Source organism: Seriola lalandi, unplaced genomic scaffold (assembly GCF_002814215.2).
Source record: "Seriola lalandi dorsalis isolate HSWRI2012SDOR001 ecotype SW California unplaced genomic scaffold, Sedor1 jcf7180002054889, whole genome shotgun sequence".
Lineage (NCBI taxonomy): Eukaryota > Metazoa > Chordata > Actinopteri > Carangiformes > Carangidae > Seriola > Seriola lalandi.
The window spans coordinates 647,532-674,493 of NW_019525441.1; the positions used below are offsets into that span (position 1 = coordinate 647,532).

Below are 26,962 nucleotides of genomic sequence, written 5' to 3' on the forward strand. Positions count from 1 at the left end.
TTTTGCTTTTTACCGAGTGTCGAATTATCCACAGAGGTTTTCTCCTCTCCATAACTTAAGATCCAGACATCTGATGACTAAAATCCTTCATCTGGTTAAAATATATAGTTGAAAATGACCGTTGAAATGTCAATTTTGACCACTTCTGGTGGGCAACCACAACGCCGACACATGCACAAATGGGATATGACGCCATTGACAGGCGACTAAATGAAACGGACCGTTAACATGATCAAAATCACAGATTTCTCTAGGTTTGAGAATTGCTGGAAAAATTTGGGTTAATGTAAGCACACAACTCAACAAAAATATATAACATAGGTCTGGTCATTTTAATTTTTAATTAGAGATTTTAATGTGGAAAAGTTACACGTTATACCTTTTAAGTGTCGGTCGTTCTAGGTTCTTGATGGTTGAATCTACCAACCTATAAAATTTCTCATTGGTTTTGTTTCTGGCTTCAGATTCTCTTGAGGGAGGGACTGTGGAGTGGGGACAGAGAAAGAGAAGAAGGGTATTTGGAACAAACACTGCTGGTGAGTAGCCAAGACAACTAATTTTCTTTTTATCTTTCTTCCTCCTCTCTTCTTCCTCTTGTTTACTTGCTCTGTATATCAAAACTCCTATTTTTTGTCTGTTTTTTCTTGATATTTCATGTTTCATCTATGAGTAATGCGTTGAAATTATTAAGAGCACAAGGTGGGAGAGAATGATAAGTAATTCTTGAATGTTTGACTGCCTGTGTTAGATTTCATGAGGCAGCTTATAGATAAAAATATGAAATGAGAGAGGAGATATGAAGTGTAACAGAGAATGTGGTAAAGCATGCGGTTAAACTTTTACTTTACATCAGAATTGATGACAATGAATCAATAAAATTCAGCAACTCAGCTGATGGTTACTCATTTGTATTACACATCCAACACCTGAAATTTTGGAAAATGGGATGAATCTGTAGCATCTTAATTTGTTGGACAGGTTCAAGGTTTTTTTTTTTTAACCTTTTTCACCTCGCCTCTCACCTCTTTTTTTTTTCATCTCACCCGCAGTTTCAGCAACAGACCGCTGCCTGGAGCCCATGGCAGAGGGGGCCTGCTCAGAGTACATTCTGCTCTGGTACTTCCACCCTCGCTCAGGGGAATGCAGACCGTTTGTGTATGGGGGCTGTGGTGGGAACAGAAACCGATTCTCCTCAAGACAAGAGTGCCAGAGTTGGTGCGGGATGGAGAGGAGAGGTACATGAATTATATCTTATGTAACAGCTGATTAATAAGATTTTTTTCTTAAGAGAGGTTTTGGTTGTGATCTGTGGATGTGAGGATACTGTAGATGCACAATTGGTCACTAAAAGATAATATATTGTTCACACTCAGGCACTGAACCCCGGAGATGAAGCCAGCAACCCAAGATAAGATGCTCCTTTTTGTACATAATTGTGTAAAATGTTATTATTTTGTGTTTTATGTTGCTTTTATTTATGTATTTTAAAAGCGGTTTCTTGATCTGTTGTATGGTTGTAAGTGTTAAAAATCAAAATGTGAATATTCATTTTGTAATTTTTATATATATGTTTCTTAAAAAGACTGACATTAGAGTGTCAACATTGATTAAATCTGTCTTTACTGTTGTGATTTGTTGTTGTCGTGCTCGTCTCTCTCTTGCCCACATCTTTCAACAGTATCTCTCTTTATCTCTTTACAGAGCACTCAGTCAACCTTTCTTATGTTTTGTCAATTGCCCTGCATCCTGTGTGGGGTGAAAAATAAGAAGCTGATGGCTGATTGCCTGCTGCCAACTCCATCACTACATATGTTGCTTTGGCAGGGGGTGTTATGGGTCAGGCTGGGAGCCAGATGAGGGGCCAACAGGGGCCCAGTGAGGGAGATCACGCAGGGACTGATTTTCAGGACTCTCCATCAGACCAACGCAGCAGTGGCAGGGGATTCCTGCGTGGGTGTTGATGTGGGGGCAGCACGCATTGAAGGGTTTTTTTTCTGGCAGTGTGACACATGAAAATACACGACATAACTGAGATCACCAGCTTTTCATTGGTTGATGTTTTGAGCAGGATACTCAAGTATTCGCTTGTTACTTCTGGCTAAATTTTCATGCCAATATTCAGTGTTTTAATTTAACATCTTTGGTGCAATGTGCTGCAACAGCTCCACTATCAGGTTTCTTAAATTGAAGTAAATTCATCAAAAGGTTGCTCACTGAAAAAAATCAGTGTTTAAAGCAGAAATTATATTCACCTCCAAGTGACACGAGAGTCTTTCACATACGAGCCTCCAAAGACTCCTTCATATTAGTCACGATTCTGCACCATAATATACTCCCACATGCTGACATGCTTCATAGATCTGCAAGATATGGTTACACAGTCTCCAGTGACAGGCTGTTCTCAATGAAACCACACCCCCCACCAACCACAACCAAACCAAGTCCTTAGACAGGTCCCACACTGCAAAAACAACAACACAAACCATTTGTAGAAACTCAACAACTATGAGATGGGTTGGCATGGAATTTGGCACAGATATCCTAATGATTTTGGGGACTTTTCCTCTAGAAAGTTTTCACTAGTGACAGTGAAACAACTTTGTATCAAATAAAAGTGAAAGTACCTCAGCCTATTTGTAGATCTTCTACCAGTTATTAATAATAAGACTCAATACCAGACTAAAATAACACTACACCTTCACACCTACAATGAGTAAAATGCCTTGATACAAGGACACAGATGACTTCCTAGTTCAAGTGTCTGACAACAACATAATCTAGCAAAGTAATGAAAGTGTGATTTTCCATTGAAGTTGAGGCGGAGCAAGTCATTCCATTTCAGAGATCAATTGCAGAGCGGAGGCAAGAGTGGGAGGACATCTCGTTGCACTGTGTGTCACAGACTGTGATTACTCCAGCTGTGAAGACTTGCAGTCATATTAATCCTACAATGAAGTTGCTCATTAGAGCTTGACCCAACACCCTTTGATCCTCTCAGTCCTTCCTTGCTCTTCCTTCATCTTGATGTGGTAATGTAGATCACTGCGGGTGGTTTCCATGGTGTGTGTCGCATGCGCACTCAAAGTTTTAATTAAAACACAATCTTCTCAAGACATGTCAGATGTCTTTCCTCTTTTGAAAACAAGTAACCATATATCCAGCATGAAAATCATATATACTGGGTAATGTTATCAAACACAGTTGTTATGCATGCTTACTCATTTGAGCCTTTTCCCTGAGCTTCAAAGAAACCACATAAACAAAGTCTGCATCAGTATATTTGAAAGTGATATCAGTGAAGAAATCTGATGGGAAAAACTTTGTGTATGTTGCAAACTGATACTGATAGGGGTGACAATGTATCATATATCTATTCAAGGGATTATAAGGGTTAATAAATTGTAACCAATTACTTTATTATGGTTATTAAGGTGTTTGCTAATGCTAGTAGATCAGTTATCACCAGTTGCCAGGTTGTGAAAAAATCCCTTTCGCTGTAGTTTATTGTCCTCCAGTCTCTTCCTTTGTCCTTTTGTCCAGCACTTCACTTCATCAAGACTCCTACATGAATATGACCACTTTCCTTCTAACAAAGGGTTACAGAGCATCTGGACCAAAATCCAACGGTTACAACTGCAGACTTCATCACTGCAAACCATTAAGTTGTACTTGGCCCCAAACACAGACTCAGAAACATATTATCTAATGCTATAGTTACTGTAGATGGCATTGCCCTGACTTCAGGCACCACTGTAAGGAATCTCAGAGTTATCTTGGATCAAGATATGTTCATTTACTCCCACATAAAACAAATATCAAGAACTGTAATTTTTTCTCTAGATAAAATTGCAAAAATCAGGTACATCCCATCTCAAAAAGATGCAGAAAAACTAGCCCATGCATTTGTTACTTACAGGCTGGATTTTTGCAGTAACTTATTATCAAGCTGCTCCAACAAGTCTGTAAAGACTATCCAGTTGATACAAAATGCTGCAGTGCAAGGCTGACATGAACTACGAAAGGAGATAACATTTCAAAAATATGATAAAATCCAGAATAGAATTTAAAAATCCATCTCACATACAAAGCACTAAATGGTTAGGCACCATCATATCTTAAAGAACTCATAGTACCATATTACCCCACTAGAACACTGTTCTCACAGAATGCAGGTTTACTTGGTTCTCAAAAAGTAGAATGGGAGGCAGAGCCTTCAGCTGTCAGGCTGCCCTCTCCTGTGGAATCATCTTTGGGTCCAGGAGGCAGACGGCCTCTTTATATTTAAGAGTAACCTTAAAACATAAAACTCCTTTAAAGTCCTCTTGCTTTCTGCAGGTGTTGCTGCCTCTGGAGCTGCAGAGTCTGGATCTGTGATTGCAAGCCACCTACTGCCTCCATGATCCTGCTTAACACCCACTGCTACAATTATTATCATGAGTGTCATTATTAGCCTCTTTATCAATATAATTATTAGCCATATTATTAATATTATCCTATTATGATCACTATTATAAATCTCTATGTGGAAGCTGGATTAAGCTTTTCTCTTTTTCCTCTTGCCCCCACCCCCACCCTAATCCTCACATTTGAGAAAATGTTTGATATTTTTACTGTAAAAATGACTACAAGCTATTTATTAATAATCAATATAGTTGCCAATGACTCGACTCATTAAGTAGTACTGCTAATTTTAAGTTTGCACATAATTGTAGAAATGTACAAGAGGAGACCTTCTAACCACTGTACACAAATATGTCACAATAAGGCATTAAACAAGGTATCTTTCATAGAGAAATAAAATTCATTAAGTCTTCCATGTGACCTCAGTACGACACTGCAGAGATAAAGATTTGCATTTTCTGTTTCATACTTTATTTGCTTTAAATTTAAGAAAGTGTTGGCTGAATGACGAACTGTCCGTGGTCCTGAATGATGAACTGTCCCTGGTCCTGAATGATGAGCTGTCCCTGGTCCTGAATGATGAGCTGTCCCTGGTCCTGAATGTGAGCTGTCTGCGGTCTGAACTTTACAATCCTACAATCCTGCCATGTAGCATGTTTTTATTACTAAAATAATCTTTTAGGGTGAGTAAATGTTAACATCAGGCGTATGTCACTACTGTGAAAACCATCATATGAAACTGCATGTAAAACTACAACGTCTCTGGTTGCATGAAACATAAGTTTTTCCTAAATGTCTGTAGTCGTGATGCCTCATGTTCACCGACAGGAGGTCACATTTACCAACTTTTTTTTTTTTTTTAATTTACCACTACATCACTGCATCACAACCAATGGGTACAGTCCAGAGCAAAGCAACATGTCAACGGGATGACGTTGTTGCTGGCGTAGGGCTGCAGTTTGATGGCTCCTACTAAATGAATGCAGTGGGAATGGACGAGCAAGACACACTGCTGGTCAGACAGGGCGCGCTGCTGACCTCCAAACTCATTGTTACTTTATCAGGATTTCTTATCAGAGTTTCACTTGTGAGGATTTCTGCCTTGTTTGTTTTTTTCTCTGCAGGGATACGTGTTGGTTGACCTCTCTGACTGTATTCTTTATTATAAGATACTGGGTGGTAAGTTGAATGAAAATTATTGCATTTCCTTTAATCATTATCCTGTGGCCCAAAATACACTTAACTTTCATACGTAAAAGCTTTAGCTTCTGAACCATCGAACCTAAACAAGATCTTAAGAGTCCTGATATCATGTTTTTTTAACCAGAGAATAGAGATGTAACACTATGGAAGAGTGTTATGCTTGTCTTCAGTGTAAGTACACATGTTTAACTGACTTTATTGAAGAGATAGTGCTTGTCAGAGCAGTGTTAAGACTCACTGCATCTTATTTTAAGAGCCACTTCATGCTCACCCTGTTTTGTCACTTGCTTTAAGATTAATAAATTTAAGTGAAAAATTAAACATACACATTACACATTTTTCTTGCTTCTCTCTCTTTGCCTGTGCTGGTCCCAGAGGACACAACATGCTGTCGTCCCTGAAGACCCTGCTGCTGCTCTCGGTCCTGTGCACACCGACTTCCAGCTTGTGCCTCCGTCTCTACCAGACTCGCTCCGACCTCCTGTGCGATGACCAGGTGTCAGTCGGGCTCCGGAGTGACGAAGACGAGCCGGGCTACTCCCCCATGGACGACTGGGGGTCGCTCCTGCAGTCCGCGGAGTATCTCTCCTCCTCCTCATCTTCCTCCTCCTCTTCCTCCTCTGCCGAGTCCAGCCGAGAAAAAAGGACCTCAAGTCCCGCAAACTATCGCTTCATGAGCAGGACGAAGCTCAGAGGGCAGATGCTCCGGAACAGCAGCAAAGGGGACCGGAGGAGCAGACTGACCCTGTCCCTGGACGTCCCCACCAACATCATGAACGTCCTCTTTGATGTGGCCAAGGCCAAAAACCTGCGAGCAAAGGCGGCGGAGAACGCGCGTCTCCTGGCGCAGATTGGACGGAGAAAGTGAACATGTTGGACAACTTTAATTTAACAGACAGCCATGACCAGTGTTGGCCTCGCTACTCAGTTGTACTGAATTATTTCTTGTTCACTTTTAAAGTTATTGTGTTGATTTGTTCCTCCAGGGTAACGGTATTTTCTTCTAAATACCCACACATTACAGGTAAAGAAGCGTTTCTCATATCGCGATAACTTAGTTGCTCTCATGTGAAAGGTCTTTGGGATCAAAGTCTCTCATCTTTTTTTGCTCCAATAAAAACACTAAGGAAACGTCTATTAGGGACTAAAAGTTGGATGATGATTCTTGATTTTTTTTTGTTTTAGGACAGCTCAGCTTCAAACTCGTAAATAATAGGTACAACATTTGATCGATAAATCTAGTTAACTAGAACTGTCAAATTTACGAAGTTATTTATTCTTAAATTAATTTTGAACGTTTAATTTATTTATGTTGCAGTTTCGGTGTGAATAGTCCACTTGTTTCTTATGCAGTATCGGACATTTTCCAGCAACAGTGTCACTATCTTGAATCAAGACAGAGTAAGGTCAAGAGCAATAAGGACAAAGTCATTTCACTTGTATCAAGATGATTGATAATTTCAGCCAATAGGACATGAGACATATACTTTTTGCATTAGAAACAAGTGAAATGATCTCACACTGTGGCAGATTCCTTTCAAGTCTAAAAAGAAACTTTTAAGATTCCTGTTCATAATATTATTGTTGTTGTTATTATTATTATTATTAAAGACTGAAGATGGGCATTGGTTGCAATTAAGCAGGCACAGATCTCAGATTTTCTTTTCCAGTAAAATGAATTCTTAATGCCTTTACTTTACCCCAGAGTCATCAAAATTTAAATCTTAGACTAAAGAAGAACAAGGAAGCAGCTGTGATGATCAATTCTTACGTCCTTAGCAAAAGACCAATGAAATGCTTTGCTATTCTGTTGCATAATCGTTACATTTATTTTTATGTTTTTTTTCTCTTTATGACTTTGTTGTACATGGGAGCCTGTAACTATTCCAGGTTTGAGGTGAAAACACAGAGTGGCAAAACGCAACATTGAGCACTGACACTGAGCTATTGTACAAACCAACTACATGATCATGAAATACAGTAAAATGCAAATGCATGGGAATGTATGTGTTCATCAGATGTCTGTTATTTTTATATTCAAAATAAAGGATTATTTTTCCTCAAATAAAGCAGATGTAACTAACTACATTTGCCTTTTATATGCATCATTATGACCAATGGGATTCATAAAATATTCCTATAAGTTATTATTCCTTTACTTCTTTATTATTCATAAAGCTTGACTGATACACATAACCGGCTGGAATTATCTTAGCATAGATATATATTTGTATCATTGTATGTGTCTGCCAGTAAATAACATAAATTGCAGTACAGAGATGAGATGCAAATCATATGTTTAAGCCATGGACTTCATAGGTAGTTTGGAAAGTACTGCCATTACATACTCTGCCCACCAGAGAGAACTGACAAGTTTCTTTTCATTTGCTAAATATACCAGTTAGTACATATCTTGGTCACTTTTCTTTAATAATCACATTTAATGTAAGACCCATGCTAGAATTCGTGTTAGTATTACCATTAAAAATACATTTAACAAAAAAAATTTCAAACAAATCAGGCTAAAGAAGCTTTAGGGTTTGGGGTTAAAGAGTTCACGTGCCTCATATAAGAGACCAATGTCGCCATCTTGTGCTCATGTGTGATAATTACACCCCAAGTTGTGAAGCATATCTGCAGGTGTGTAGTGCAACAGGTCACCTTGCTGGTCTCGTGTAAAACGTCAAAAAAAATAATCTTTATATTTCATCCATATCACAGTTTTGAGTCAGTTTGTCGATTTGCACTGTTTGTCGATTTGCAATGTTAATAAGCTAAGTGCTTATTTTTGTCCTCCCAACTCCCCATGCCCATACTGTCCACCACAAGTTGGCTTTCGATAAAATAGTGTTCTGTAGCGACCCTGTTTAGCTCAACTTGAATAAACAGAATAAAAGGACGTTTTAACAATTGCTATAAATTCTAATAGAAGTCTTACTACCCATCTGTAAAGGTAAATGGATTATGTAGCAGCGGCGCCCCCTGCCGGTCCTGATAGTGAATGGTTCTGACGTAGTTCCGTCGACGTGGACGTTGCAACAGGAAGAGTTTTCACTTCGGCTACGTGGAAGTAGCATTTCATATGACCGAGGCTGAGAGCATCTTCTGCCCTCATCCGTCAGTTTCATTCCGAAATCATGATTAAAAAGTTTGACAAGAAGGACGAGGAGTCTGGTAAGATTGGAAAGTTGTTATTATTTTACTTTAGATACTGTAAACGCTTGAAAAATGAAATCGTTTCTGGGCTGACAAGATCTTGTTCGCTTTGAAAGCTAACGCGGTGCTAGCCTGTTAGCTTATTAGCTAGGATAAATTAACCTGACTGGTAACCGCGACTTGAAAGACAATTTATATGTACATGTTTATATGTATTTAGGTCGGTTGTAAACTGAGGTGCAGTTGCAATTAAATTACTGACATCAAATCACTAATGTGACTCCGTTAATGTTCAGCCTTAGCTAGCCATACTAGCATCACAGGCTCGGCAGTGCCAGCTGGATGCTGTGATGATAATTAACGAGTTATTAAATATGTGTGCTGCGACATTAAACTCAGCCTCTGTTGAGATTGTTGCTTCAAATGAGTTGAGATCTGGCTTTAAGTGTGCGTGTGTTATTTCTAGTTCATTCTATGATTATTTGAATTGAATTCCGTTAAATGTATGTAGTTTAAGTAGTGTGTGTGTTGGGTTTAAATAAAATTCAGCAAAAGAGGATAATGGTTGATTGCACAGACTTCTGACCCCACTGGTTTGACTTTTAGGAAGTGGGTCGAACCCTTTCCAACACCTGGAGAAGAGTGCCGTGTTGCAAGAGGTAAAGTTTTCACCTGGTTTTGCTTAACACACGTTTTTCACATATAAGGCAAAAAGTATCCAAAGAAATAATCCACTGAAATGAAATAAGGTGACATTTCTTAATCACAGGCACGCATTTTCAATGAGACACCTATCAACCCAAGGAGATGCCTCCACATTCTCACCAAGATTATCTACCTCCTCAATCAGGTACAAAAGTCGATTGACAAAAACATAATGTAGCTCTTTATTGGCATGTTTTGATTTGATGTCTGTCCACCCATGTTAACATCTTAACTCTCTCTCACTTCCATGTCTTTGTTCATTCAGGGGGAGCATTTCGGGACCACAGAGGCTACCGAGGCCTTCTTTGCCATGACAAGGCTCTTTCAGTCCAATGATGTAAGAAAATGCTGATTTTATTTAAAAAAAAATTTGATTCCATTTTAGCCCAAGCAGCATAGTCAGCATGTATTGTTGAAATGCAAATATATAAAAGGTATACTCTCTTTCATCTCAGCAAACCCTGAGGAGGATGTGCTACCTTACCATCAAAGAGATGGCCAACATCTCTGAGGATGTCATCATTGTCACCAGCAGGTTTGTACCATGACATGGCTATGGAGTATCACATGCAAGAAGACAGTGATATTTCACCTAGGAAGTGTCTGAAGCACTCTGCAGCTTATTAATATCTGTTGTTATAGTACAGCTGTTATCACCCAGTAACTCCAGGATACATAAAGTTACAGATCTGGATGGATAAAAAATTTGATTATTTTTATTGTGAAATCTGTTATAAAGGAAAGATGTGTTTGACTATTTTAAATAAGCACAGAGGAGAGCAAGTATTTGTAAATGTGTTTTGTAAGGGTTGCAATGTGTCCACTTTTCTTTTGAGGTCACAGTGTCTTAGCTTTTTATCACGTGGTATTTTACAGCCTGACCAAGGACATGACAGGGAAGGAAGATGTGTACCGAGGACCTGCCATCAGAGCCCTCTGCAGGATTACAGATGTGAGTGCTGCTTCATCTTTGTAATCTGCCCCCACCTCTTCCTTCACTTTGCCATGACATACAAAAAAAATACCCGTTATATTCTCCAACTGTACTTACTACATTTTCCCCATCTTCCCCACAGACCACCATGCTGCAGGCTATTGAGAGGTACATGAAGCAGGCTATTGTTGACAAAGTGCCCAGTGTGTCCAGTTCTGCCCTGGTCTCCTCATTGGTAAGACATGGAACAGTATCAGATTTTACTTGAAAATGTTGTTGTCATGTGATTAATATGAACTACTACTACTACTGTGTAACTGTATACCAATGTATTCTTGCTAGTGATCTTTTCTGTTTGTATGTGTATAGCACATGGTGAAGATGAGCTATGATGTGGTGAAGCGCTGGGTGAATGAAGCCCAGGAAGCTGCTTCCAGTGACAATATCATGGTCCAGGTGGGTAGGACAAACACACATGAAGACAAAAAAAAAATTTTTTTGCATCACACTAAGTATTCATAAATTGAACATGTCAGTTGGTTCAGATTGAACTAATATAGTTTGATATCATTGTTGTTGTTTGTGTGTGTCCTGTTCTCCAGTACCATGCCCTGGGCCTGTTGTATCACCTCAGGAAGAATGACCGTCTTGCTGTCACCAAGATGCTTAACAAGTTCACCAAGTCTGGTCTCAAGTCTCCTTTCGCCTATTGCATGCTCATCCGGATCGCCAGCAAACTGCTGGATGAGACAGAGGGAGGGTGAGTAGACCTGAAGTGGTTCGACACACAGGGACATCTGTGTAGTTGTATAGAACAGCTGATTCCTGAGTGATGTGTTATTTGTTATCATATATAGTATTATAGGCATATTGTGAGGCTGTTGACAGCATTGTATATTATCTTCATGTTTACAGTCATGACAGCCCCTTGTTTGACTTCATTGAGAGCTGCCTGAGGAACAAGAATGAGATGGTGGTGTATGAGGCTGCTTCTGCCATTGTCCATATGCCCAACTGTACTGCCAGAGAGCTGGCCCCTGCTGTGTCAGGTCAGTAGTTTACTCACATCACATTCACTCTCTTTCTCCATTTATTTTGCGCCGTCTCTCTGTATTGTTGATTCAGAGCATACCTTGTTTATTCTTAGATTCATTTTGGCGTCAGCAGGATGTGCTGTGCTGACAGAATTCAATGATGTTTGATGAATGATTTTGAGCTACTCTTCTCATTACATGTTTATGAATGTAATTGTTAATGTGTGTGTCCTCCTGCAGTGCTACAGCTCTTCTGCAGTTCTCCTAAAGCTGCTTTGCGATACGCTGCAGTCAGGACCCTCAACAAGGTACAGGACCCTCCCCATCCCTTCTCTACATGGCTTGTTATTCAGTTGTTGCACATGTGTTAAAGCAATATCACATAAAAGACCTTTATTCTTACTCAGCTAATAACTTAAGACATGACTGAAAGTGCATTGCAGTAATTTATTTTTTACCTTTGCTGACAGAGCACTGTTTATACTTCAAAACAAAGTAAAAGATGAATAATGATACCTCGAGCACTATACTGACACTTCCTTTGTGTCCACCAGGTGGCGATGAAGCATCCTTCAGCCGTCACAGCCTGCAATCTGGACCTGGAGAACCTGATCACTGACTCGAACCGTAGCATTGCCACACTAGCCATCACCACTCTGCTCAAGACCGGCAGTGAGAGCAGCGTGGACCGACTCATGAAGCAGATCTCCTCATTTGTTTCTGAGATCTCAGACGAGTTCAAGGTCTGACATTTTTGTTTTAGTCTTGTTTTATCCTGTATTTGAAAACAAAGAACAACAAAATCCAGACACAAGGGGGTCAATAATGAATAGAAAGATCTGACCTAAGCCATTATGTTACCTGCTGAAATGTCCTCAATTGGGACTTCAAAATCCTATGATCTATGATCTGTGATCTGTAATCGAGTCCAACCTCTGACTTCCACTGAGCAAGAAACAGATAAACAATTAAGCTTTCTTTATGTATGAAAAGCTATCAAATGCACTTTTAGAAAGGAAAACCAGGCAGAACTTTAAGTTAAAAACGCCTTAGTTAAACCACGCCTGAATGTTGTACTGGTTTTGTAATACAATATTTGTTGAAATTGAGAATGTATTGAGAGTATTTTTTATTTTATTTTTTTTTTTTTATCCCTTTGGATTTCCACTTCTGTGGCCAGGAAAGATTAATTTCGAAAATGAATTTCAATGCTTTGTCCCCATTTTTAAATCCTGTTATTACTGTTGTGTTGTCTGTCATCCTGAATCTGTCCCTGATACTTGTTTACTTCAGGTGGTGGTGGTGCAGGCCATCAGCGCTCTGTGTCAGAAGTATCCCAGGAAGCACAGCGTCATGATGAACTTCTTGTCTAACATGCTCAGAGATGATGTAAGTTGATCATTAACAGAACACTGACTATCCTTCACTCTTTGGTCTTTGCCCTGCGAGGGACCTTCCTTGATGATATCATTAGCTGCACAGAAAACTTGCTGTAAATGCTGTTTTTTTTCATATGATTCATTAAATAGTTGGTATTATAATTATTTATAGTGCAAGAAAATGAGTGTTTATTGAAAGTTAAATACAAGTTAAAATTACCACACATAGGTATGTGGATGGATAATGCTTGGTTATTATCAGTTTGTCCACTGATATTGGTGGTTTGGGCTTTTTATCTGGCCCAGTAGATCAGTGTTCTGATGACTATTACTTAAGTTAAAGCCTACAGTTTATGTTGCAGTTGTGTGTTCACTTCTAAGTTGAGCACAGGCCTCACAGTGACCGTCTCTCGTCTCCCTGCAGGGCGGTTTTGAGTACAAGCGGGCCATCGTGGATTGTATCATCAGCATCATTGAGGAGAACCCAGAGAGCAAAGAGACGGGCTTGGCCCACCTGTGCGAGTTCATCGAGGACTGCGAGCACACTGTGTTGGCCACCAAGATCCTGCACCTCCTAGGCAAAGAGGGTCCACGCACACCGCAGCCCTCCAAATACATCCGCTTCATCTTCAACCGCGTGGTGCTGGAGAGCGAGGCTGTTCGTGCAGGTGAGACCGACTGAGGAAGCCAGCACCTCCAGAATTTCGTGTATCTTAACCTTTGGCAACTCCAGATGCTGATCTTCAATATCCATGCTGAGACTCTTATGTCTGCATGCCTCTTACTTAAGCAACATATTATGCAGTTACATGACAACCAGTTTACTAGTTCATAAATATGTGTTTGTTTCTCCTTCCACCCTCAGCTGCGGTCAGCGCTTTGGCTAAATTTGGAGCTCAGAATGATGATCTGCTGCCAAGTGTCCTGGTTCTTATGCAGAGGTATTCATTTACTTTCATTGGTTGTGTTTTTTCCTTTCATGTGTGGCTGCAATCCTTCACTTTATTTGGAAAAAACACATTGACTAAACCATTTATTTTATGACCATGAGTGACCTGGGTAAATTTAGACCTTTCTCACTCTTTAGAAGTCATTAAGTTAGTGAGTTTATACATATTTACTTTTAGGTTCTGTTGCTGAATATGTGGTGTAGTATACCTTTAACATCTGTCTGTTCTTACAGGTGCATGATGGACAGTGATGATGAGGTGCGTGACAGAGCTACTTTCTACATGAATGTGCTCCAACAGAAGCAGAAGGCTCTGAATGCTGCCTACATCTTCAACGGTAAGACACACACGCACGCACGCACACACACATACACACACACACAGTAATTGATTTTGGTTGGAAAAATTCCTGAGCCATATGTGCTAAGAGTGCCTTGATTGGGCTCCTGCCAGGCAGCTCACAGGGCAAAACCTCGACAAGCACAGCAAAAATGTTGAGCATTAAAGTCTCTTCTTCTGTGTTTTGCTCTCAGGTCTGTCTGTCTCTATCCCCGGCCTGGAGAAGTCCCTCCACCAGTATACCCTGGAGCCCTCGGAGAAACCTTTCGACATGAAGTCTGTCCCTCTGGTCACCACTCCCATCACAGAACAGAAGACGGGTACAAACACTGGGTTTCTCATGATTTTTGTACTCAACTGAAAAACTATTATGGTCAGGATTCAGAGTTAAGGAGTGTCTGTTAATGTTTTTTTTTTTTTTCTTCCAGAAATTGCCCCTGTTGCTACCAGCAAACTGCCAGAAAAGTTGGCCCCCTCACGCCAGGACATTTATCAGGGTATGATTGTAAAAACAATCTGTCCTTCATGGCGTTCAAGACGTGCATGATGCAGTTAGAGACTGATATTTGCTTTTGTACACAGTGTATTGGCTTGATTAGATATAATGAATAAAGAGCCTGCCTTGTCTTTGTTTTAATCTGTCTCTGCTTTTCGTCCCTCGGACAGAACAACTGGCATCCATCCCAGAGTTCCAGGGTCTCGGCCCGCTGTTCAAGTCTTCAGAGCCGGTGCAGCTGACGGAGGCTGAGACAGAATATGTGGTGCGCTGCGTCAAACACACCTTCGCCAGGCACATGGTGTTCCAGTTCGACTGCACAAACACTCTGAATGACCAGCTCTTGCAGAAGGTACCAGCAGTGTTACTGCTCAGTTTCATGATCACTTTTATTTCATGAACTTGTTTTTTTCATGGAGATTCAGTTAGATACGCTCTTATAATTTACTTTTTGTATTGGTGTGTCGGGATTTCAGTTGTGAATGTAACATGTGGTGCTTTGTGTCAGGTCATAGTGCAGATGGAACCATCTGAGTCCTACGAGGTGATACACTACATCCCAGCTGCCAGCCTCCCCTACAGTCAGCCCGGTTCCTGCTACACTCTGGTCCGGCTGCCTGATGATGACCCCACTGCTGGTAAGACCGATGGGGCATTGTGGGACTTACTGAGGCAGTGACAGAAAAAACAGGATTTTCCTGTTGCTGCTTAAAGAGACTGAGAGTTCATAACATTTAGATCAACAACAGGAAAATCAAAGTCACCAGAAGCTGCAAACATTGTTATTTGTGATACATGTACAAGGTCCAAAATAATAGGTTTTGAGGAGAAAATGTGTTTCTGAATAAGCAAAGTGAAGAAGAGCTCAGTGAGGATGAAGATTGTTGATGCGCCCCGTCTGTCCACAGTGTCTTGTACATTCAGCTGCACTATGAAGTACCTTGTCAGGGACTGCGACCCCAACACAGGAGAGCCTGACGATGACGGTTATGACGATGAATATGTGGTATGTGGTCGCAGCACATTTACAATCTCTCAAAACAAGGAGCTTTGTGTGTTTTCATCAATGTAAATGATCTTATTCTTTTGTTTGTCTATGTTGTTTGACACTTATCTCCAACTCTCGATCTTTCTATCTTTTTATGCGTTTCTTGTCCTCTGTTCCTCTTCAGCTGGAGGATCTGGAGGTGACAGTCGCAGACCACATCCAGAAAGTTTTGAAACCAAACTTTGGAGCAGCGTGGGAAGAAGTGGGAGATGAATTTGAGAAGGAAGAAACCTTTGCCCTCGCGTCTGTACGGACTCTAGACGGTACGCACAAGTCCAAAATTTAGGCTGAAATTTCTAATGCACTTAATTCAAAATAAAGGTGAAAGTACTGAGGTGTATTTCTTCAAATAGATGCATGTTTGCTCACTACTTGTATTGAATGTTCAGCATTAACTTTTCATTCACAAACTGGACTCAAGTCTGAAGTTTCAGTACTTTTTGTGTATATTTTTGCAAATAACTGCTTCCAGAGATTTAACACAGCATGTCAAGGAATGTCAGCGTTCGGTGACTAACCTGTGTTTTTCATGTACAGAGGCGGTGGGTAACATCATCAGCTTCCTGGGAATGCAGCCATGTGAGCGCTCAGACAAAGTTCCAGAAAACAAGAACTCGCACGTCCTCTTCCTCGCTGGTGGGTGTTGGATGTCAGGATGGTCACTCTTTGGTCTAAAAAGGCTTTTTTTCATATCACCAGTACTACATACATTACTACAAATAGATTGATTTTAGTGGTTTAAGAACATATTCTCTCATTTTGATACCTGTCTGATAAAACATATGCCCTATGTCCAGACTGCATTTAAAAATACCTTTGTAACTGACATGCCTGCTGACTGAAGGTGTGATATGATTGGTCAACAGCTCTCTCTCCCTCTCTTCTCAGGTGTGTTTCGTGGGGGTCACGACGTGCTGGTTCGTGCCCGCCTGGCGCTGGCCGACGGCGTCACCATGCAGGTGACGGTTCGCAGCGGAGAGGAGAACGTTGTTGACGTCATCCTGGCCTCTGTGGGTTAACGTGCTCACAGTGCAACTCTGTGCTGATCGCAACAGCGAGACATGTTATCTCTGCACGATAAACTGTCTGAAATGTCACTTTCACAGCTCTAAAATTACACGTGTAATGCTTTTGTAATTATTACACTGACACCATCCAACTTGAAAACCAACAAATGTTTTATTATTTCTAGCATATAAACTGAAGTGTTTCCGCTGTTTTCTTTATACTGTCTTCTGGTCCTCACCCTTCGCGGTAAGCATTTTCTTCTGTCAAATCTACAATAAAGTCCTGACTGTCAAAACACACCATGTCCCATTTGTGTCATAAAAAAAGACTTTTTTTTTTTTTGTACAAAACTAGTTTTATTTGAAGAAAAGTTGACATTTAGTTTTTTCATGAACATCAAGAGACATGTAGAAAATCATATCAAAATTCATTCAGAATGCAGCTGATTGCAGGACAAAACAAACACCAGGAAACAGAGGGAATCAAAACAGTGTCCCACAGATAAGTTCAAATGTCACACAATCAAACTGAACTTACAGTATCATGCTTCCTCGTAGGGTTTATAATTGAACACTCACCATCAGATTAGTCATTCAGTTGCATTAAGTACAATTGATCGATCTTTTTTTTTTTTTGTTGTTTTTTTTTAGCTCAGATTTTATGTCTGTGATGGGACCTGACATCTCAGAGATTAATGCTGGTAAAGTAACCCATCAGTTGTGATTAAATCTCAGTTTAAAGCAGCGTTTCTCCTGGTTACAATCATCAGGAGAGTGTTATCCACCACGTGATCATTTATCACTTTGGTACACTCAGCTTGAACAGGTTTTAGCATCATTCTTGAACATGGCTGTTGCATTTCCCGTCAGAAAGAGTGAATAAAATTGAAATATGCATTGAGGAAGCCAGTGGGATCCTCCAGCTGAGGGTAGTGACTGATGTGTTCATCCAAAATGGTGACTGTCGACCTCTGGACCAGCTGCCTGCAGGGGCAAGGTGCATGCTTTAGATAAACAAGATCATTAGTGCACAAAAGGCACAAGAGCAAAGCTGTGTTTGGAACATTAGGAATCGTGTTGGATCTGTGAACTGTCCTGATGGCCTAGCTGTTTAAGGTCATGACCGAGAGCCACAATGTGCCTGGATCGAACCTAACTGGGCATCTTTGCTACATTTTCATTTTCTATCCACATTTCTACTAAAATGGTCAAAAGTACTTCATCAAAATATTTCATGACTTTCCATTTATTCCAGTGAGACCATTTTTCTATGGTGGATATAAACTAAGAAACTATCTTTGAGCAAAGTTGTGCAGGAGACGATGCAGCTTTTTTGTCTCAGAGGAAAGACTCAGATGTGAATGAACAAGACTCCAACTGTGTGAAAGATGATTGAAACATGGACTCGAGGTCCTGAAGAAGACTCAATAAACCAAATATCAAATGAGATTCCCATCAAATCAGTGGGAAATGTGAAACCTCTAGAGTGAAGTTGGTAGTAGTGGGTTTTAAAAAAAGGAATTTCTTTTTTTTAAAGCTAAAAAAGCACTTCTTATTCTCACAGTTTTGCCTTGATTGTGGTTAGAACTCTCAACCTTATAGATCCTAACCCCCACCCCCCACCCCACCGCGCCATCTGCTGCTTCATTTCCTTAAATAGGTTTGACTGCTATTTGTCAGAAATGACATGACGTGAAACCAGAAGAAAAAAAAAAATGAAACACATGGACCGAAACTAATTTCCATATACAAATGAAAAGATGACTATTACAGGTATTTACTTTCTGACGTACATCTTGTATAATGATTTTTTTTTTTTTTTTTTTTAAAAACAACACATTTTTACACAGCCCTCATCTGACATTTGTAAATGCAACTAAAGTCCAAAGATGTGAAGTGATGTATGAAATTTGATTTTTTTTTTTGTCCTCTTTCAGACTCAATGAGTGAGCTGCAGGAGGATCTGTCAGGAGAGGCGTATTACAGATCATCTGAACGGGGTTTAAGAGTCAGGAGGGGGCACTCACTGGTAAACATGGATGAACTGAGGATGGGGGTTGACCGGGTCCAGGGGTCCGTAGATCATGTGCACTGCAAAACAAGACGGAGGGCGGAACACTGAGACTTGGGTGCGTATGTCAGCATGCTCACAATGACAATGCTAAAGCCTATTTGCTGCATTGTTCATGAAGTCTGTGTCAGTAGCGCACACACACACACACACACACACAGACACACACTTCCCTCCTGAGCTCGTGATCACAGATGGACTATGAGGCCGCTCCTCGCAGCGTAAGCAGCTTAGCATCAGCAGCTCTCTGGCCGAGGCTGCTGGGTCAATACACCTCAAGGAAGTGCATGGCCAACACAAAATCCACCCTCTGATTTCTTCACACAGACACACACACACACACACACACACACATCAGGAAATGTCTGACGCAACTCACGTGGGACAAAGGTGGAAGTGAGCGCACCCACCCACCGCTCTCTGTGTTTCAATCTCTGGTTGATGTACTGGAGAATACTGAGAAAGCAGAAGCAGAGGTGAGTGAACACAGAGGGGGACAGTGATGCAAGCAACACAGAGTGAGCAAAGACACACACACACACACACACACACACACACACACACACACACACACACACACACACACACACACACACACCTGTCCAAAACTAGGTTGCCATCATTGTAGCGCAAACCCGTCCACATGTCCCAGAACTCAGCGTCTGTGGGCTGCGTGTACGGACCGAACACTTCCCCGATCCTGCCAGTCAACAGAAAACAAACTTCACACACTGGTACATGTGTTTCTGTCACTGTGGAACAAGCCTCTGGACCCGCTTACCCCTTTTGGAAGATCATATAGTTGGTGAGACGAGTCAGGAGCGGAGCCAGAAAACTGGAGTCCTTCAGAAGCTTTGGGATACAAAACAAATTCCTGTTCACTCTCATCAGCTTCTTAAAATCTTACACTGTGCATGACTGTGCTGAAAAGTAAGTGGGAGAAAAAAAAGGTGACTCACCGTCTGCAGCAGCCGTGGGTAGTGTGTTTCTGGGAATATGCCTGTTGGAAATACAAGTGTCAGCACTGCCTGTGTCCTTCACAGCATAATAATCAGACTTGGTTTGAGTGTAGGAGCTGCAACTAATGATTTAATGAACACAAGCTGAAGTCTTAAGACGGCTAGTCCGAAAAACCAATTTGCAGTGAAATAAAGAGATAAAAGCAGAAAACCCCTTAAAATTTAGACGCTAGATCTAGAAAATGGCGATAAATTACTTTTTTTTTGGTGCTCAAGTGTCAGTTCATACACAGCACAGTGAGCTGCTTTGCTACACGGAGCAGGAAGAATTCAACCTGAGATGACAGGAACTGCATACACCTTCAGACTGACGGTGTTTCAGTCTGATGTGCAATAAAATGATTTTGGCTTGTTTGGAGAATGGTGGCTGAATGGAGGTCTTGTTGAGAAAGATTTATTCTTTTTCTAACTCACTGATTACAGAGCGGTAAATCCCTACAGTTGTTAACTACAACATGACCAAAGAAAACAGAGAACACCATACCTCCGTTGGAAAGACACAGGCTGTTAAAGGTCAGGTGACCTGTGCGATTTTGGTCACTCCTGGCAGGACATAGAAAAACAGCACAGAGAGAAGGGGCGGTGGTGGTTAGCACTTCATCATTTACTCTGTTTTGACAATTTGCATAAACACACACACACACACACACACACACACACACACACACACACCTGTAGAGCAGCTCCAGGGCCACGGTGTCGCCGTAGTCGTGGGACACCAGGTTGACTCGCTGGTTGCTCAGACCCAAGTTGGATACCAGCGCCTCCACCACACTGGCCTGCTCAAAGATGGAGTACCTGTGTGGTCGCTGTGATTCAGGAACAGGAGAACATGAGTAATGGTTGGGTGCAGACGCAGAGCATCATGCAGGAAATATAAGAATCTAATAATATATAAAAATAAAACAGAATTCTCATAGTTAAAAAACTACAGGGGGAGCAGAAAGTTTACTCACTGGCTTGTCGCTGAAGCCAAACCCCAGGAAGTCCAGGGCAATGACTCGATGGAAGCGCTGTGTGAGCGGCTCCCAGATCTATGAGGGAAAAAAAGAAACACACACACACACACGGTTTAAGAGGTTGTAAAAACTTGAGTGCAATGATTTAGCTACTGAGCGCGTGCAGTGGGGACCTTGTTCCAGTCGTAGCTGGAGGTGGGGAAGCCGTGGAGCAGAATGACAATGTCAGAGCTTCCAAGAGCACCATAGGAGTCTGGTTGGAGGAGAAAAGAGACAAAAAATTAAAAATAAAAATATACATGTATGTTAGAAAAAAGAGACAAATATGTTCATGACAACTCTTGGTGCAAGGAGGTACGGGAATATTGCGAATTTCTGACTCCAGAGGAAAAGGTGTGTAAGACAGAAAAAAAGTGCATGATTGGGTAACTACAAAGTCACAAATGAGGCTTAGATGACTAGTCAGATAATCAATTACTCAATGTGACAGTTAATTGACAACCATTTCAATAATCACTTAATTGATCAAGCAAGTATCTGAATCCTGCTTTTCATGTGTCCTTTACCCTGGAAACAGCAGCTGAGAGAGCAGTCACACTGCAGGGTCGGAATATTATTTTGCGCAGGAGCTTTTGATCATATCACATGATCTTCATCTGGTGCATTTGTAAGCCAAAGTCAACGAGAAGCCCTTTAAGTGCTCAGAAAAACCTACTGATGAAGATTATGCATTTTGACTTAAAGCTACATGGCTGTTTTCTCAACTGATCAGTTTGAAGACCCTCAGCCTCTGGCATTTGTTTCTATTTTTGTCATGGTATAAATTAAAACGATTAACTGTTAGATTACTAATCAATCAATAATGAAAATAGTCACTATCTGCAGCCTTATTCACAAGCGAATACTATAACACTGAGAGTCTATGCAGACATTTGACATCACAGTACACAATATTACTGTGGTTGAAGACGACTCTGAAGTGCAGCCTTGCCTCTGTAGAAGATCTTCCTGCCTCTGAAGTGGAACACCTCTCCGGCATTGTGCCACTTCTGTAGGGCAGGTGAGAGCTGAGGGGGCGGGATGTGCAGGTAGACGGCCACCAGCGGGATGCAGATCAAACCCACATGAATCCACCACTCCCTCATCTTGAGCACGGCGGTGGGGGGAGTCGCATTCCTGACTCTGAGAGACGGGGCCAAACGCAACAAGAGGACAAGTTAGCAGGAATACTGAAGGGTAGGTTCATTCTGTTAACTTTATTTCTCTGAGGGATCATGCATAGAGGCGTAATCACAGACAGGAATGAGCATATATTCCTTCCTCCACACATGACATTACAGGCAGTATCTGTGCATGATCGATTTCAGAGGGAGAATGACCCCTGACAACTAAACGCAGCTGTGATCCTGCTCCATGTTTGCGCTGTCAGACTGCAGTACTCACAGAAATGTAGCCACCTGTCTTCAGCAGACCTTCGCCCTGTGTTCACGATCCATTACTGCAGGGCAAATTCCTGCGGAGCGGAAAGAAACGGCGGATTGCAGAAAGGAGGCAAAGCTGCAGACGTCCCACTCCGCTCCTGCTTCCGGGTTCCACTAAAGTTTCTCAAATTCCGTCATCGACACAAGACGTTAAGGCGAAAGTTCTCTTCCAGCTTTCCCGCCCACACCGGGAAGTCTCAGCGACGTGGTCGGTGCGGTTATTGTCATGCGTCTGGACGCCAGGACCGAGTGGTTCATCTTAGCAATACACAATCTTTGAGGATTGACAGCAATAAAGTGCTGAGCGAAGAGAAGTTTACTGCTCTCTGCTGGTCTGGATGTGCAGTAACATATTCTCTTCTATGAAGCATGTTTGTCTGTTCAATACAGATTATATCTAAAATTAAAATGATGAGGCAACTTTACTTTTTGTCTTAATTTATTAGTTTTACTGTTGCTTTCGTATGTTTATTTTTATTTTCAGTTTTGTATTGTATGTATTTATTTCTTTAGGTTTTATTCATATTTATTTACTTTTTTCTTCCATTTATTTTAATTTTTTATTTAATTATTTATTCATTTAATATTTTCTGGCGTGTGTGTGTGTGTGTGTGTGTGTGTGTGTGTGTGTGTGTGTGTGTGTGTGTGTGTGTTTATCATATTGTTTTTCATGACGTTTGTACTTGATGACACTTCTACGATACAAGGGCGTAGATTTGCATATGGATGGTAGGGACATGTCCCTACTAATATTTGTGTGAACTCATTCGCGGAGTGAAGTCATATTTAAGCAATAAAACAGGAGAGGGAGTGATGTTGTACTGAATATCAGCACGACTGTGATTTGGTCGTAGGTAGTAGTTCCGACCAAGTAATTTGATTGGATGAGAGGCATTCCATGAGCGCTGTGTATAATAGCACTGGGACTTTTAACTACGTGTATCACTCCTCTTCACAGGTGTTCTGTTAACAGTAAATTAGCGTTCCATTATCTATCTTAGATTGTAAAAAACTTTGCAAAGATGAATATATTTCCAGAAATAACATTTGAATCAAATGATGTGTGGTCGTCAGAAGAGGATGAGGGGAAGAAGCCTGGATACTTAAACGCATTCCTGAGGTAACATGTAGACAAAGTAGCAAGCTAGTGTGCACTGTGCAGTTCAAGAAAATGCTTTTGTGTTTCTTAGCTACAGTCCAGTACCACTCCAGTTGCAGAACTAGGTCTATTTGTGTTGGCGTAGCCAAATAAATGATACAATAATCAAACAAATCATAATCTGTTGTTGATTATTTAACTAATATGGCGCTCATAGAACTGTTGTATAAAAGCAATATCACACATGAGGTGATGTTGTTCTGAATATCAGAATATATACCATATTATGTCGTCTTTTCAGTTTTTATGCCTTACTATACTATGACTTCTTGACTTTTTATACTTTTCTATACTATGACATTTTTATGCCTTACTATAGTGTGAAGGTTTTTCACTTTTTATGCCATACTATAGTATATTGTTTTTTTCACTTTTTATGCTATACTATAGTATGTTGTTTTTTTCACTTTCAGGCCTTAATAAAGTATGATGTTTCTTGACTTTTTATGCCTTACTGTACTATGACTTTTTTATGTCTTACTATCGTATGACTTTTTTTCACTTTTTATGCCATACTATACTATGTGGTTTTCTTTACTTTTTATGCCTTTGTTTACTATGACGTTTTTATGTCTTACTATCGTATGACTTTTTTTCACTTTTTATGCTATACTATAGTATGTTGTTTTTTTCACTTTTTATGCCTTAATAAACTATGACGTTTCTTGACGTTTTTATGCCTTACTGTACTATGACGTTTTTATGTCTTACTATCGTATGTTGTTTTTTTCACTTTTTATTCCTTAATAAACTATGACGTTTCTTGACTTTTTATGCCTTACTGTACTAAGTCGTTTTTATGTCTTACTATCGTATGACTTTTTTTCACTTTTTATGCCATACTATACTATGTGGTTTTCTTTACTTTTTATGCCTTTCTATACTATGATGTTTTTATGTCTAACTATCGTTTGACTTTTTTTCACTTTTTATGCCATACTATAGTATGTTGTTTTTTGTTGTTTTTTTCACTTTCAGGCCTTAATAAACTATGACGTTTCTTGACTTTTTATGCCATACTATACTATGTCTTTTTTTTTTTACTTTTTAGGCCTTACAATACTATGTCGTTTTTTTTACTTTTTATGCCTTTCTATACTATGACGTTTTTATGTCATATTATCGTATGACTTTTTTTTCACTTTTTATGCTATACTATACTATGTCGTTTTTTTTTTTACTTTTTAGGCCTTACAATACTATGTCGTTTTTTTGACTTTTTATGCCTTTCTATACTATGACGTTTTTATGTCTTACTATCGTATAACTTTTTTTCACTTTTTATGCCATACTATAGTATGTTGTTTTTTTCACTTTTTATGCCTTTGGTTACTATGACGTTTTTATGTCTTACTATCGTATGACTTTTTTTCACTTTTTATGCCTTAATAAACTATGACGTTTCTTGACGTTTTTATGCCTTTCTATACTATGATGTTTTTATGTCTTACTATCGTATGACTTTTTTTCACTTTTTATGACATACTAGAGTATGTTGTTTGTTTTTTAGTTTGTTGTTTTCACTTTTCAGGCCTTAATAAACTATGACGTTTCTTGACTTTTTATGCCTTACTGTACTATGACGTTTTTTGACTTTTCATGCCTCTCTATACTATGAAATTTTTATGCCATACTATACTATGACGTTTTTATGCCATACTATACTATGTCGTTTTTTTCCAATTTTTAAGTCTTACTGTACTAGAGGTTTTTCCCCTTTTTTCCTTACTATACTATGTCGGTTTTTTTTACTTTTTATGCCTTTCTATACTATGACGTTTTTATGTCATATTATCGTATGACTTTTTTTTCACTTTTTATGCTATACTATACTATGTCGTTTTTTTTTTACTTTTTAGGCCTTACAATACTATGTCGTTTTTTTGACTTTTTATGCCTTTCTATACTATGATGTTTTTATGTCTAACTATCGTTTGACTTTTTTTCACTTTTTATGCCATACTATAGTATGTTGTTTTTTGTTGTTTTTTTCACTTTCAGGCCTTAATAAACTATGACGTTTCTTGACTTTTTATGCCATACTATACTATGTCTTTTTTTTTTCACTTTTTAGGCCTTACTATACTATGTCGTTTTTTTGACTTTTTATGCCTTTCTATACTATGACGTTTTTATGTCTTACTATCGTATAACTTTTTTTCACTTTTTATGCCATACTATACTATGTCTTTTTTTTTTTCACTTTTTAGGCCTTACTATACTATGTCGTTTTTTTTTACTTTTTATGACTTTCTATACAATGACATTTTTATACTATACTATAGTATGTTGTTTTTTTCACTTTTTATACTATACTATAGTATGTTGTTTTTTTCACTTTTTATGCCTTTGTTTACTATGACGTTTTTATGTCTTACTATCGTATGACTTTTTTTCACTTTTTATGCCTTAATAAACTATGACGTTTCTTGACTTTTTATGCCATACTATACTATGTCATTTTTTCTTACTTTTTATGCCTTTCTATACCATGACGTTTTTATGTCTTACTATCGTATTACTTTTTTTCACTTTTTAAGTCTTACTGTACTACAGGTTTTCCCCCTTTTTTCCTTACTATACTATGTCGTTTTTTTTACTTTTTATGCCTTTCTATACTATGATGTTTTTATGTCTTACTATCGTATGACTTTTTTTCACTTTTTATGACATACTATAGTATGTTGTTTGTTTTTTAGTTTGTTGTTTTCACTTTTTAGGCCTTAATAAACTATGACGTTTCTTGACTTTTTATGCCTTACTGTACTATGTCGTTTTTTTTTTTTTCCCTTTTATGCCTTACTCTACTATGTGGCTTTTTGTACTTTTTAGGCCTTAATAAACTATGACGTTTCTTGACTTTTTTTGCCTTACTGTACTATGACGTTTTTTGACTTTTTATGCCATACTATACTATGACGCTTTTATGCCATACTATAGTATGTCGTTTTTTTCCACTTTTTAAGTCTTACTGTACTAGAGGTTTTTCCCCTTTTTTCCTTACTATACTATGTCGTTTTTTTTTTAGTTTTTATGCCTTTCTATACTATGACGTTTTTATGTCATACTATCGTATGACTTTTTTTTCACTTTTTATGCTATACTATACTATGTCTTTTTTTTTTTCACTTTTTAGGCCTTACTATACTATGTGGTTTATTTTGACTTTTTATGCCTTTCTATACTATGACGTTTTTATGTCTTACTAGCGTATGACTTTTTTTCACTTTTTATGCCATACTATACTATGTGGTTTTCTTTACTTTTTATTCCTTTGTTTACTATGAGGTTTTTATGTCTTACTATCTTATGACTTTTTTCACTTTTTATGCTATACTATAGTATGTTGTTTTTTTTCACTTTTTAGGCCTTAATAAACTATGACGTTTCTTGACTTTTTATGCCTTACTGTACTATGACGTTTTTATGCCATACTATAGTATGTGGTTTTTTTCACTTTTTAGGTCTTACTATAGTATGTTGTTTTTTTCACTTTTTAGGCCTTAATAAACTATGACATTTCTTGACTTTTTATGCCTTACTGTACTATGATGTTTTCTGACTTTTCATGCCTTTCTATACTATGACGTTTTTATGTCTTCCTATCGTATGACTTTTTTT

General features: G+C 39.2%; 4 protein-coding genes across 5 annotated transcripts in view; 3 read left to right on the top strand and 1 right to left on the bottom strand.

The window, feature by feature from the left end:
- The window catches only part of col7a1l (collagen type VII alpha 1-like), a 61,398-nt gene extending 58,765 nt beyond the window's left edge, over positions 1-2,633 (top strand). For both annotated transcript variants that reach the window (XM_087180090.1, XM_087180091.1), the window contains 3 exons: positions 465-536; positions 1,050-1,235; positions 1,374-2,633. In XM_087180090.1, the coding sequence (XP_087036216.1) occupies positions 465-536; positions 1,050-1,235; positions 1,374-1,393 (278 nt within the window). In that variant the 3' untranslated portion in view covers positions 1,394-2,633. The remainder of the gene's footprint in view (positions 1-464; positions 537-1,049; positions 1,236-1,373) is intronic.
- Positions 2,634-2,735: 102 nt separating this feature from the next.
- ucn3l (urocortin 3, like) lies at positions 2,736-7,690 on the top strand. The gene is made up of 2 exons (XM_023429161.2): positions 2,736-5,580; positions 5,980-7,690. Exon 2 carries the CDS (start codon positions 5,990-5,992, stop codon positions 6,470-6,472), a length of 483 nt encoding a protein of 160 aa, XP_023284929.1. The 5' UTR covers positions 2,736-5,580; positions 5,980-5,989; the 3' UTR covers positions 6,473-7,690.
- Positions 7,691-8,641: 951 nt separating this feature from the next.
- copg2 (COPI coat complex subunit gamma 2) lies at positions 8,642-16,952 on the top strand. The gene is made up of 24 exons (XM_023429164.2): positions 8,642-8,778; positions 9,367-9,419; positions 9,530-9,610; positions 9,731-9,802; positions 9,921-10,000; positions 10,342-10,417; positions 10,542-10,634; positions 10,769-10,855; positions 11,002-11,159; positions 11,315-11,448; positions 11,674-11,741; positions 11,988-12,176; positions 12,727-12,822; positions 13,237-13,480; positions 13,678-13,753; positions 13,996-14,099; positions 14,296-14,421; positions 14,530-14,598; positions 14,768-14,949; positions 15,106-15,235; positions 15,506-15,603; positions 15,770-15,908; positions 16,183-16,281; positions 16,534-16,952. The coding sequence occupies exons 1-24, from the start codon at positions 8,742-8,744 to the stop codon at positions 16,662-16,664; spliced, it is 2,622 nt and encodes an 873-aa protein (XP_023284932.1). The 5' UTR covers positions 8,642-8,741; the 3' UTR covers positions 16,665-16,952.
- A 30-nt stretch (positions 16,953-16,982) lies between these two features.
- mest (mesoderm specific transcript) lies at positions 16,983-22,366 on the bottom strand. The gene is made up of 12 exons (XM_023429165.2): positions 22,145-22,366; positions 21,693-21,883; positions 20,875-20,954; positions 20,699-20,776; positions 20,415-20,551; positions 20,227-20,285; positions 19,683-19,723; positions 19,505-19,575; positions 19,322-19,423; positions 19,103-19,179; positions 18,680-18,743; positions 16,983-17,636 (listed from the first exon to the last, which is right to left on the bottom strand). The coding sequence occupies exons 2-12, from the start codon at positions 21,844-21,846 to the stop codon at positions 17,519-17,521; spliced, it is 981 nt and encodes a 326-aa protein (XP_023284933.1). The 5' UTR covers positions 21,847-21,883; positions 22,145-22,366; the 3' UTR covers positions 16,983-17,518.
- Positions 22,367-26,962: the final 4,596 nt, after the last annotated feature.

What these genes read in the sequence shown, in the direction of transcription:
- ucn3l (XM_023429161.2), top strand. Translation starts at nt 5,990, where the DNA reads ATGCTGTCGTCCCTGAAGACCCTGCTGCTGCTCTCGGTCCTGTGCACA.
- copg2 (XM_023429164.2), top strand. Translation starts at nt 8,742, where the DNA reads ATGATTAAAAAGTTTGACAAGAAGGACGAGGAGTCTG. An exon ending in GTTATGACGATGAATATGTG is followed by an intron (nt 15,604 to 15,769) that starts GTATGTGGTCGC and finishes GTTCCTCTTCAG; the next exon opens with CTGGAGGATCTGGAGGTGAC. An exon ending in GCACGTCCTCTTCCTCGCTG is followed by an intron (nt 16,282 to 16,533) that starts GTGGGTGTTGGA and finishes CTCTCTTCTCAG; the next exon opens with GTGTGTTTCGTGGGGGTCAC.
- mest (XM_023429165.2), bottom strand. Translation starts at nt 21,846, where the DNA reads ATGAGGGAGTGGTGGATTCATGTGGGTTTGATCTGCATCCCGCTGGTG. An exon ending in CAGGAAGATCTTCTACAGAG is followed by an intron (nt 20,955 to 21,692) that starts GCAAGGCTGCAC and finishes TCCTCCAACCAG; the next exon opens with ACTCCTATGGTGCTCTTGGA. An exon ending in GCCCTGGAGCTGCTCTACAG is followed by an intron (nt 20,286 to 20,414) that starts GTGTGTGTGTGT and finishes ATGTCCTGCCAG; the next exon opens with GAGTGACCAAAATCGCACAG.